General features: G+C 37.7%; 1 protein-coding gene across 6 annotated transcripts in view; it reads left to right on the forward strand.

The window, feature by feature from the left end:
* Positions 1-13,517, forward strand: part of ATP8A1 (ATPase phospholipid transporting 8A1) — an 87,275-nt gene that overhangs the window by 63,624 nt on the left and 10,134 nt on the right. For all 6 annotated transcript variants that reach the window (XM_088524753.1, XM_088524755.1, XM_088524752.1 and 3 more), the window contains 4 exons: positions 852-930; positions 2,072-2,133; positions 4,947-5,003; positions 6,148-6,255. In XM_088524753.1, coding sequence (XP_088380879.1) covers positions 852-930; positions 2,072-2,133; positions 4,947-5,003; positions 6,148-6,255 — 306 coding nt within the window. The remainder of the gene's footprint in view (positions 1-851; positions 931-2,071; positions 2,134-4,946; positions 5,004-6,147; positions 6,256-13,517) is intronic.

The following is a 13,517-nucleotide window of genomic DNA, read 5'->3' on the forward strand; positions in this document are numbered from 1 at the left end:
ATAAGTATTGGTTAGGAAAATGGAAAAGTAGAACTAATTTTTCTTGCACCCACCTGTGCTTTCTGTCAAATAAAAACTTGTGGTAATGACACAGCAAGAAGGAGAGACAAAGGTTAATGAGTAGCACAAGTTCAAATGTGCAAAGTACTGGAGTGTAAATTGGATCTACAACCTGGTGTAGCTATATGATCCTAACAAAAGGCTTTGAGACGTCGTGGAAAATGTCGTGAGGCAGGCAACTTAATTTCTATTGTTTGAACACCTTAAAACTTGTAATACTTGTCAGCTAGTTACAATAAAAGCTGTGTTTGTAAAAAGCGTTTTTAATGAGAAAACATGATTGCTATCCCAAAGGACACAAGTTACATATTTCTGATTACGTCTTTTTCTATCTTTGTACAACATACCATGTAAAGCATTAATAGGATGACTATGTTTACAGTTAATACTGTTCTTCTCAGATGGTATTTCTTTTAAGTGGGTATGTACTTGAAAGTGAAATCAGAATTATTTATACATTAAATATAATGAAGTTATGCCCTTAAAGAATGGAGCATGTAAGAAGAAACCTGAGGAAGCTATATGTGTTTGTCCTTTTAAGTTTATTTCTATGTAGAAATATATAGATAGTTATGTGTAGAACTCTAGTTCTACACCTCTTTCAAAACAAACAAACAAAAATGGCCCATGAAGCGCTAAGAGGCATAAAGTGCCTGTCAGTTATATTACCTCACAGTGGTGGCTTGACAGAAACACATTTTGTGAATCTAACCCACAGATAAAAAGAAAGGTCAGGGTTCACAGAGCTAGTTTATTGCAAATGGTTCTCATGGAGTTTTGTTTTCCCTTAGGTTTTCTGGGTTCATTGTTTAAATGGCCTCTTCCACTCATTCATTCTCTTTTGGTTTCCACTAAAAGCCCTCCAGCATGGTAAGTGTATAAAGCATATATATGTGTCTGTGTGTATGTGTGTGTGTGTATATATATATATATACACACATATAAAATTTTGAAAGATGCTAAATTTACTTTAAGAACTCTTGATAAATGCTAACAGTTTTGTGGAATTAAATTTTAAGTTATCATTTCTAGAGCTAGAGAGGAATATGCAATCTATTTTAAATGTGGCATGTTTAAATTATGTTTAAAAATACAAGAAATATAATGTAATATGTATGAAATTATATAAATATACTTGAAGCAAATAGAAACCATATGGAAGGAAAAAGGACTGGTGATTAATTACCCTACTTCTGTATAATAATGTACTATGTTGAATACTTGTGAAATGCTAGGTCAGTCACTACTGCCTCTTGCATGTTTTTGCAAGGCCCTTATAGCCTGTGCCTATAGCTTCTCTCCTTTTGGGGATGTACAGACCCGTTGGTAAACCACTGTATCACTGGGTTTGTGACAAGTGAAACCAGGATATCTTAGACAGCTCAGTCCTGTCACCGTTCTTGTTCCTGTTTTATGTGCACCAGAGAGGCAGAAGGAAACTAGAGGCTTGTGAGGCAAGCCATAATAATTAGAGGAGGCCGAAGGCAGTGTTTCCAATTAATGGGAATTATTATGTGTATTGAGGCTGTCATAGGGGTGGGGTTTATTTTGTTTCAATTTCGGTTTGTAGAAAATGTTTAAATATACAGAAAGGGTGTACCCAGCTTCTGTAAAAGTAGTAGTCCTCTCAGTTCCCCTGATAATAGTCCGCCCTAGTGCAAGGGGCACAGAGATATTCTGATCATCTCTCAACGTTTTGGAACTTCAGGAAGGTTCTGGTGTTTGAGACTAGATTGTGAGAAGGTCACGGAGAAATGCTCAAGAGAGAAACTGTTCTGCAGAGTATTTTGTACTTGGTAACTTTTGATGGGCAAACAAAGTAGGCAACAGCCTCACTTTCCATGAAATGCGCGTGAACGCAAGTTCACTGGCTGCTACTTATGTTTGAGAGGATGGTAAACAATCCAGAAGAAAGCTCACAAAATGTCCAATATCAAAAATAAAGTTCATATATATTTTATCATTGTGGATATTTAAATTTTTTAATGTTTTTATTGATGCTCTTCTCCAGGCACTGTATTTGGCAATGGTAGAACTTCAGATTATCTGCTCCTGGGGAACACTGTTTACACTGTAAGTTTTGCTATAGTTACCTAGTGCTCTATTAGCTGATTATTTATTTTTGTTTATATTGACTCAATCTTTACATTTTATGTAGAGATGTGTTTTTATTTATAGCTGTATATGTAGAAGCGTTGATTCAGCAGAGTGCCTTAAGAATAAGAAATGGAGAAGTTTTGCACTCGTTGGATATAAGTTTTACCTGACAGATTTAGCTTTCCTCAGATCCCTCTCAGAAGTAAAATTAGAGTTGCCATCCCTTTCTTCTGTTCTTGGAAAATAAACTTTATTTTTTTATTTTTGGTCTAGACAGTAAAGAAGTTCATCCAGAAAAGGGGTCTGTGCTGTGAATATAAATCTGTATCAAAATCTAGTTCCTAATTCAATCAGGAAAAAGTAAAGCGTCATACCTGAAAGAAATAAAGGTATTCTAGAATAAATGGTAATTATTTGAGAATGTAGGCATGTGTAGCTACTAAAGGCATCTGCTGCCTAAGAGATCATTTTAAATAGTGGTTTCTAGTCAGCTAACATATAGTCTGTTCTTTTTGCTGCTTTGTGAGAGCATAAAGGGCAGAGTATCCATAGGCCTTCTTGTACTTTTTTTTATTATTATTTTACTGCTGTAGTAGTGAAAATAAAATGGTTCTTCTGTCACTTTTTCCAAGACACTGAGCAGGTTCTTTCAGGCCACATTGAAGAATTCTGCATTAGGACATTCTCTGAGGAACCTGTTTGCGCTTCCTCCTTGCCTGTTATAAAAGGCAAAGCACAGCATATTTGTTAGCAGTAGTCACATACAGTTGTGCAGTCCACTGTACAATGAACTGATCTGCATTAAGAATGGATGGAATAACCTCAGTTGCATGTGCAAAATTAAGATGTAAGGTCATACTCAAGCAATTAAGATGTAAGGTCATACTCAACCATGGGAATTCCTTGCGTGAGCCTGCTTTTCAAAAAATATGTGCATGTAAATGTCTGCACTGATGCTTGAAATAGTCATAGTCTTGAAAAATCCAAATCGTAACAGGTTAAGGAACTTTCCTTTCTTCTTCTGCTTTTAATCTGTATTTAGGAATTCTGCACTCAGGAGCATGCCCATTAAGAATAAAAAGAAAAGATTTTACCAGAAGTAACCTAGAAATATCAGAGAGGGATTCCTGTGTCACTGAACAACCTGTTTTAGATGATACATAACACAATAAATTATGCCAAACAGAATACTTTCATTTCAGTATGCCAAATGAACTGTCTATCCAAGGTGCCATTTTAGGAGGCTTTTGAAAAAAATCGTTAATCTAGGCATCAAGTTCCATGAATCCCTCTCTTATAAAAATAATTTTAAAAAAATTAAAAAAATGAATCAGCAATTAATATAGGTTCTTTAGATCCACAAACAAACTCAGGAATGTGTGCTGATTCATATCATGTCCTAGAATTAATTACCTCTTTGAACATAAACTTCAAATAGCAACAGAGTCCCATGAAAATATTTGTATGACCATTCTTAAGAGGTCTTTTCAGCTCAACAGTGTATACAGAAATAACAATTTGATTTTGTGTTCCCTGGGCTGGATTCTGTTGAGCTATCATTAGCTTGGGACAAGGAGAGAATGGGGCAATAAAACGCAAATCCTTGAGGAAACAGCTGTGCATATCTGGCAACTTTTTTAGGGGAAACAGTGAAGGTGCAAAGAGATGAGATATTCATGCAATCTGTAACTTTTTAGAGAGACCTGCAGCAGAGTGCATATGTGGGCTATGTATGTATTTTGTCTATACAATGAAAATTCTTACTGTGATCCTAAAGAATGTGGGTTGGATTTTTTTTTCCTAATGACTGACTCAAAAATAGCTAGCAAGTGTAGCATATGAGAAGTGGTATATATTTTTTTCCCTCTATAATTCTACATTTTTCCACTTGGCCAAATACAGCACTGGTTAGACTAGGTAAATTAAAACACTCATCAAGCACCTTAAATTATCTGCTAATCAGATTTTACACATGTTCTGGATAATGGAGCTGTAGAGGTGTAATTTGTCATCCTAAATAGTGCAGCATTAGTTGAAACAGGAGATTTCAGAATTAAAAGCATAAACTGTTACAGCTGGAATGAAAGCTTTCTAGGAAGATTTATATCCATCTATGCCCGAAACATAAAGGACACGTCAAATATATCCCTTCCAACTGAAGGAAATTTCTTCTGAGTGTCTGAGACTCGCTGAAGTTCAAACACAGACAAACTCCCCCATCTTGGCCAGCAGACTAGATCTTAAACCATAGATGTCTGAAACTAAAACAGAGCTATTATAGATGGCGCTTGGTCTTTGTGGCCCATTTTGTCTTTCTTATGTTCTTCAGATTGCAAACAGAACAAAACCTGACTTACAAAACTAGGAACTATTTTTTAGTAATTGGAAAACTTGATTGTTTATGTAAATTTACAAGAAAGGAGATAAGCATTTTCCTAAATCAGCCAGTCTCTGCTATAGGACTATAAACTTTCAACTACTGCTGGTCTCAGAATGATGTGATGTTTTTAGAGATTGTGCCATAAATAAAGATAAGAAAAAAACTAATATAGAGAAAAAAAAGGGGAAAAAAAAATCAAAATGTATTCATTGTGCGTTTGGTACGCAGAACATAGATCTTACTTAGGCTTTTAACATTAACACTTGAAAATGAATATAATGAGCAAAAATAATTAACCTTTGTGTTCTATATTCTGCTGAATATGTAACTAAACTAATCAAACCATATGTACTAAATACAATATTTTTCTCTCTCTATTTTTTTCTCTTTTTTTTTTTTCTTCTTCCAGTTTGTAGTTCTTACTGTGTGTTTGAAGGCTGGATTAGAGACCTCGTACTGGACTTTGGTAAGGAAATATTTCGTATCATATTCTCAAAAGTGCTATAAAAATATCATTATTTTGTTCCTGTTTATTATATTATGTCTTTAAAGTCTGCCAGTCACAATATCTAAGTAAATTATTAAGTACATTGCTGTGTGGAAAGACCAAATATAGCATTGAATAGCAGCTCTGCGGAGAGGGATTTGGGAGTCCTGGTTGACAACAGGTTAACCATGAGGCAGCACTGTGCCCTCGTGGCCTGCATCAGGAGGAGCGTTGGCAGCAGGTCGAGGGAGGGGATCCTGCCCCTCTGCTCAGCTCAGGTGAGGCTGCACCTGGAGTACTGGGTGCAGTTCTGGGCTCCCCAGTGCAAGAGGGACATTGAGCTTCTAGAGAGGGTCCAGCGTAGGGCCATGAAGATGATTAAGGGACTGGAGCATCTATTGTATGAGGACAGACTAAGCGAGCTGGGCCTGCTTAGTCTGGAGAAGAGAAGACTGAGAGGAGATTTGATCCACGTGTTCAAGTACCTGAGGGGTGATTGTAGGGAGGATGGGGACAGGCTCTTCTCCGTGGTGGCTATTGGCAGGACGAGGGGTAATGGGTGCAAGTTGAAACACAGAAAGTTCCACCTCCATAGGAGGAACAACTTCTTTACTGTGAGGGTGACAGAGCCCTGGCACAGGCTGCCCAGAGAGGTTGTGGCGTCTCCTTCTCTGGAGATCTTCAAAACCTGCCTGGATGCCACCCTGTGCCACGTGCTCTAGGTGTCCCTGCTTGAGCAGCGGGGTAGGACCAGGTGGTCTCTAGAGGTCTCTTCCAACCCCAGGCATTCTGTGATTCTGTGAATAGTGAAAAGGATGACTTTGGTATAAGACCTAAAGTAATCTCTAAATTAGAAGAATCAAATATCCGTTAGTTGATTGTAATTGAACTTAAATTGGTTTAAAACACACTAGCAATTATTGCTGTTGCTGAAAGTATCATCTTGCTTTAACAAGTATCAGGCTAAAGGAACAGAATTAAATTAATGCTAAATATGGAAATTTCACCCAAAACATCAACGTTCAAAGTAAACACTAAGCAGCAAAGATCTTTTTCTAATTTGTAATACATCTGTGATGATTATTCTTTGTCTGTGTCTGTCTCTTTCTCTCTTTTTTAACAGTTCAGCCATATAGCTATCTGGGGCAGCATAGCACTTTGGGTAGTGTTTTTTGGCATCTACTCTTCTTTGTGGCCAGTCATTCCTATGGCACCTGACATGTCAGGAGAGGTAAAGTATATTTTAACTCATCTCCAAATTTATGTTAAGAATACTGTTTTGATTTTCACTACAGGTCTAATCTTTATTAGATACTTCTGCTGAGTAGGGGTTTGCAAGAGTTTCTTCCTCTATACATCCAATAGAGTAGCCATGTTTACTTAAAATAGAATGAATTTTTACTCTAGTGAAAATGAAGATCAGCTGTCAGGCTATGAGTCTATATTATAATGAAGGAGAAGTAGCAGGTAAGATGCTTGACTGTTTTTTTTGGTAAGTTGGATTTTTTTTAAGAGCTGTCTTACAAACTCAGAGCTCAGTAAAATTATTCTGCATATAAGTATGCAGAATATTTGAGACTGCTGGAGACTTCAGAATGGAGTAGTGCTAGTAGTATATTAGTTATGGTTGTCTTTTCATCAGAATTTACAATTTTCTAAATTTTCTGATTTTTTGAAACTATGAAATTCATCAAACATTTGAGGGGCCCTAAAATTACATGAGCAAATGTATACATTTCTTCTTTTATTAATTTGCCACTTGGATTATGTTGTTGTGTGCTATCCTTAACCTTTTGTTTTGCTTTTATCCTATTTGCATATATCTGCTCTGTCAGTTGCAAATAGGACTGAGTCCACAAAAGTCCTGCTGTTGCCACCTGCCTAACAAATAAGGGACCATATTCTTCCTAGTCCTCATCACAGATCCTGAAACAGCAGGGATATCTGCTTACAGAGAAGTGTTAAAATAGCTTTTCTCCACTATGGAGAAGTTGGCCATGTCACGACCTATTTGTTTAGACCTACTACATAAAATGAGTCTTACCCTTGACCCTTATTTTTTATCTCTATGAAATCCTATAAACAGCTGGTGTACTTAAATTATTTTAGACAGATACTTTTCCAAAATTGTTTTTCTACAGCATCTTTATTCTGCTACCAGAAGTATAAATAATCATAGAATTAGAATTAGACATAGGAACTGCTTATTTCTTCTGATTGGTCAAAAATGCTAAAAGATACCCTTGTTCAAACTACATTCTGAATTTCACAGTGCTATGACCTGCTCTGGAAATGGAAGGCTGTTTAATTTGATGTTGTGATTAAAGTATATTTCTTGCAGTCGTCTTCTGAAGTCTTATATTCTTCTTACAATAAAGAAATAGCTAATAGAAAACCTGTAATTTGCATCACCTAATCAGAATAGCTACTTGATGTTCCTGTGTAAGCAGGTTTATAAAGCTGCTAGAACCTTTCAGTTAATCTTTCTATTCTATCAGCTTTTCTTTTCAATGTCACTAAATGGAAGCACATTGGTTGGGGTGGTTTTGTTTTGCTTTTTCCTTTGAATGATAAGATTTGATACATTTCTAACTTGGTATATTTTCTCTTTTTTGAACAAATACATTTATGACTTGAGCTGCAAAACTTTAAGTGGGAGAGAATAAATAAAATAAAGCCTGTCTGTATTTTGTACTAGTACAGCAATTTATGAGGCAGTGTACTCTTTAAGGAAAGTGTTAGCTGTATAACCAAGCGCTGATTCCTCTCTGAAGTTGGCTGAATTACAGCCTATCTTTTACACTGAGAGTTTAGGGTTTGTTATTGTTGTGTACTCAAGGTTGTTGGTAGGTTTTCTTATGCATCTGTCTGATTAATAAATGAGCATAAAAATGTAAAATTTATTTGAATAAGTGGTATGACATATTAAGATTAAAAGCAGAAGTTCAGTATCTGCAGAACTTTTTTTTAATTTATTGTGGTACTGTAGATGTGCACTGTAAAGTTCTCCAGAGCACCAGCTGTTTCTTCTCTGTCTGGCTCAGGGGATCTATAAAACTACTGAAGGAAATTGGAGTTAAGGAACAAGCATGTGTCTTACAGAATTTCAGATCCTTTGAATGAGGTTTAGAGAATCCTTGTGAACAACAATAAAACTCCTTGTTGGACAATTTAACTGCACCCTGTAGGAAAGATTTATTAGTATATACTGTACTAACAGTATTAGTTGCTAAAGTATTGCTTCTGTCTACATTATCCCCCCACAACCCCACAACCCCACAACAGAATTGCTCTTGCTAAAAATAGGTATTCCCCTATATATAAAATACATTATAAATAACCATAAAGCCTTGATTACTAAGATTGTTCAATTCCCATTTCTTTATCATAATACTTGCAGAAAACTCTGTGTTTTAAGGACTGATATCTGGGCTAGTTATGTTAAGTTAGCAAGTAATTTTTGTCCTTTTTTTCCCTATTTCACTGCTTATTACCTGTTTGAATTCAAATGTTAGCCAAAATTCTGGGTTTTCATTTTGGGAGGGGTAATTGGTGTAGTAAATTTTCAGTGAGGGGATATTGCTTATTTGCAAAGAAAGCATGAAATCTGGTTTTACTGAACACAGACAGCAACAGAGCTGATGTGTTCACTTACAGTTCCAGATCTTTCCCAGCCCATACCCAGCATAAGTTTTCTCTGGGCTTCTTCCTACATTCTTACCATGTTTTCAGGTTTTCTCCAATGCTCCTTATCCAAGTTTTTGTTTCCCCCAGCTTTTATTATACGGACCTGTAAAACTGCGCAAAGGGGTAATCCGTGATCTGCATGTGCTGCCTCATATACCTTTGCAAACCTCCTGTTTAGGGAAATTTTGAAGTGAAAACATTTTTACTGCATAACCAAGCTCATATGGTTTCTTGAAGATGTTTTCGGGAAATCAGAATCCAATCCATAACACATCTCCATTTTTGTCTTCTATCCTCACCTGACAGTCTAAGATTGCTACAGTTGTGATAGTGGCATATTTCTGCTCATTCAGATCTTTATATTAAAAGCTTTCTTTTTTCACTTAAGGAATTCAAATTATTTTCTCTTTTAAGGGATTTTTTTTCCACATTTAGTAATAGTTTCTCTATTAGATTCCCTTTGGATAGTCTTAATTTTGAGTCCACAGACCCTCATGGTTTAATTGTTCTTAATCTAGTAGTAGGTACTGGTTAGTGTCTGCTATTCCCAGATATATTTCAGAGATTCGGATATTTTACATATTCAGTAGCCATATCCGTATTATTCTTTAACTAGTTCATTATGACCAGAAACAGCAGAGCTTATTTTTAAACTATCAAGTTTGCCTTTTCAGTTTATAATGGTCACTCTTGGCAGTTTTCCTTTTAATATTCTTCCTTTCTATTGGCAAGACTGTTCCCAATGTCAGCATTTAGGTTTATTTCTTCCCTTCTTTCCTTCCCCTTTGCTTTTTATATGCAAAAGTTGCTATTTTTTTCTGTTTAAAATGTTACAAATCAAACACAGTACAGTTTTCTGTTGTACTTATGCATGGAACTAGCATTACAAAAATTGTGGTATTCAGCTTCGCTCTTTACCAGCTTTCTCTTCTGGTGTGCAACTGGGAGCAATGATTTCGGTGCTGTAGCAGATCCCAGTGAAACTGTTACCTTGGCTTCTTCCCTGTTATACTTAGGTAGTTTGGGTAGTGTCTGTCTGAATAATAAATTCAGTGGAAGCATCACAGCTCATTCTGGCTTTCCCTCTCCCTCCTGCATGCTGGCTGTATGGCAGAGCCCAAAGGGTGGTGATAAATGGGGCCAAGTCTGGTTGGAGGCCTGTGGCCAGTGGTGTCCTGCAGGGATCAGTACTGGGCCCGGTGCTCTTCAACTTGTTCATCAGTGACTTGGATGAGGGCACAGAGTGCACCCTCAGCAAGTTTGTAGATGGTACCAAACTGGGAGGAGTGGCTGACACTCCTGAAGGCTGTGCTGCCATTCAGAGGGACTTAGGTTGGAGAATTGGGCAGAGAGGAACCTCATGAGGTTCAACAAGAACAAGTGCAGGGTCCTGCACCTGGGGAGGAATAACCCAAGGCACCAGTACAGATTAGAGGTTGACCTGCTGGAAAGAAGCTCCGCAGAGAGGGATTTAGGAGTCCTAGTGGCCAACAGGTTAACCGTGAGGCAGCACTGTGCCCTTGTGGCCAAGAAGGCCAATGGGATCCCGGCCTGCATCAGGAGGAGCGTTGCCAGCAGGTCGAGGGAGGGGATCCTGCCCCTCTGCTCAGCCCTGGTGAGGCTGCACATGGAGTATTGGGTGCAGTTCTGGGCTCCCCAGTGCAAGGGGGACATGGAACTTCTAGAGAGGGTCCAGCGGAGAGCCATGAAGATGATTAAGGGACTGGAGCATTTGTCATACAAGGACAGACTAAGCGAGCTGGGCCTGTTTAGTATGGAGAAGAGAAGGCTGAGAGGAGATTTGATCCACGTGTTCAAGTACCTGAGGGGTGATTGTAGGGAGGATGAGGCCAGGCTCTTCCTCATGGTGGCCATTGGCAGGACGAGGGGTAACGGGTGTTAGTTGAAACACAGGAAGTTCCACCTCCATAGGAGGAAGAACTTCTTTACTGTGAGGGTGACAGAGCACTGGAACAGGCTGCCCAGAGAGGTTGTGCAGTCTCCTTCTCTAGAGATCTTCAAAACCTGCCTGGATGTCACCCTGTGCCACGTGCTCTGGGTGTCCCTGCTTGAGCAGGGGGGTTGGACTAGATGATCCCTAGAGGTCCCTTCCAACCTCAACCATTCTGTGATTCTGTGATAGCATTACTTGCATGGCATTTAAATCAACATAGATAGTCCGCCCTCTCAGCGGACTGTCGCTCCAAAGCACTAAGTGTTTGCTTTACTTAAAAGAGGATAGTTGAGTCTTTCTTTTGTAAATGAGATTACAAGCAAAGTTAAAAGTAATCAAAAAAAGAGGACCTTGCCAACGCGTTTTTTTATTTTTGTATCCAGATTCTCTTTAGGTTTTTTTTTTTTTAAGGTGATTTTTTTTCAGGTCTATCAATCTGTGCTGTAGCACATCCTTGTTAGCCAGACTTGCTTATTTCTTCCAATTCTTGGAGAAAATTCTTTCTTTTTTTAAAGTGAGCTGTCCTCTGAGACTTTGAGGGGAATGTTTTCAAGAATTATTTAATACTTCTTTTCATTATTTTTGAAAGCAAGCACTTCAATTATTATTTCTATCTAAGGTATACTGAAGTAGCCAAGGATAAAAGCATTCCTAGCACTAAAACTTATCATTGTGTTATTTTTTCCAAGGTGAAATACATAGGGTGTACTCTAAGCTGTCATAAAATGGATGGCTAGAATTAAGTGCTTGCGAAGTTAATTCACAAAATAAAAATTGAGGAAACATACCCCTAAGCTAGTCACAGGAACATTCTGTAAGAAACAGTCTCATAATTCATCCTTTTGGAGCTCAGATGCTTTATTCTGATTAGAGATAGGTGTTAATCTGATGATTCACAAACGTAGACCCTTATACCAGCTTTCCCCTTCATCTCCCATTTATCTAACAATTAAAGGCCTAGAACACTCACCAAAAATCAGTGTTACCAACAAGCCAAATTTAAGTGTCTCCGTGCTTTGGAGCTTTCAGAGTAATGCTTTCTGCTGAAAGAGTCATTGAATAGAGAACTATAAGCCTTCTACATTTCACTTAGTAAATAGAATAATTAAATATTTATTGGATCACAAGAGACATTATGATGGGTTTCCTTTACCTGAGTGATTAAGATATTCTCTGGGAAAAAGGCAAGATGCAGATGCTCTGTATGGCTCTGTCTGGCTTTGTTAATGTTTATATACTCACCGTATTACCACAGAGATATTGTCTTGAAGCTGTCTTCGGGATTTATAGTTTGTATCTGTGAGGTTTTATTTATATATACATATATGTATACACACACACACATATGTATACACACATACATAGCTTCATAATTTATTCCTCTGTTGGATGCATTCCACTGTTCAGATACCACCTGCAGCTAGGGAAGTCTTGGTCTAGCAAAGGCCTGGTGCAATCCTTGGCTGAAGTGAGAAGAGTTGGGAAATGCTACAGGCCGGGTCCTTATTCCGTCCGTACTGAGATTCTTCATTTCACAGGAGATGTTTCCCAACTAACTGCTACCTGCTGTGCTTAAGTATCTCCACGTTCTGTTGAATCTCAGTAAGACTTTGTTTGGTTTGACTGTATTATCAGAGGATAATGGAGAGATCCCCTTTTAATATTCTCAATAAGCATAGTTCCAATTTAATTCTGAGTTAATAAGACCTGTGAGATTATTTTCTAAGCTCTAAGTAGCAAAGAAAGGCTTGAGATGTTCATAGGATATTTGTAGGAACTTCACTGCATTGGGAGTTAAATCTGTTTTACTATTGCATCAGTAAGGTTATTTTTGCCATGTATGAAGACAAACACATATAGTAACTAAAATTTCTCTTTAGGATGGTAAGAAGATGTAATTTTAATAGTTACTTATTTTTTTAAAGCTTGAAGTCTTGTACAGAAAAGGGCTTTCATAAGCTTTTCCTCAGCAAGAATTGTACAGGTCTTTTCATCTTCCTCTCGTTGCATTTTGAAGGCTCTCCTTTTTCAAATCTGTGCTAGCTGTTTCAGCAGAACATTTCATAGTAAGGAAATAGGGAATATTCTCATTCTTCATTTTGGCGTGTTCTTTCCTAATAGTACATTTTCATCAGTACATTAAAAATATTTTGATGCAAGTATTTCTCATCCTAACCTAGGAAAGAGAGTAATTTTCGGCCTTTTTTTTCTCTTTTAAAAAAGTTAAGCACCAGTGTGAAAATTGATATGTTGTGCTTACAAGCAGTGTTAATTCATTGTAGAAAGCCCTAGAATTGAGCAAGAGCTACAGAGACAACAAATTATTTATCCTCCCTACAGGATTTGTTAGCCTTACAATAAACTAGGCTTCCCAGCTCTCATTTTGGATTACTTCTGAATTCCCCGGGGAGGCACTTTTGTGGCAGATTCCATTTGGTTTCACAAGGCCTAAAGGGGAGAAACTTGGCATTGACCACAAATCTCTCACATTAGGAACAATTTGTAAACCCCGAACAGAGGCAGCCAGAGTCGGTCCCTAGAACAGGCTGCTCCTGTTAGTGCCATTGTCTGGAAGGGATTGGTTTGCCATTTCCCAGATGACCTGCCTGTGTGTAGAGAGATGTGAAAAGTTAGAGACAAAAATGTTTTCTACAGAGCGAGGGGGAAGCTTTCTGGTACAGAAAGGAAGGAAATACCTCTGTGGGATTTTATTTTTCCCCTCTTCGTCCAAAAAATACAAAGAGGCCCTCTGTCTTTAATGCGAATGTCGGCTTTAAATCTTTTAGGTTTGGATTAACTCTGTAAAAGAAAAAAAAAAAATCTGACAGGCTTTCAAATATGACGCAGAAAAA

This window comes from Tinamus guttatus, unplaced genomic scaffold (genome assembly GCF_059628265.1).
Source record: "Tinamus guttatus ecotype Peru unplaced genomic scaffold, ASM5962826v1 Tinamus_guttatus_pri_ptg000213l, whole genome shotgun sequence".
NCBI classification, from domain to species: Eukaryota; Metazoa; Chordata; class Aves; order Tinamiformes; family Tinamidae; genus Tinamus; species Tinamus guttatus.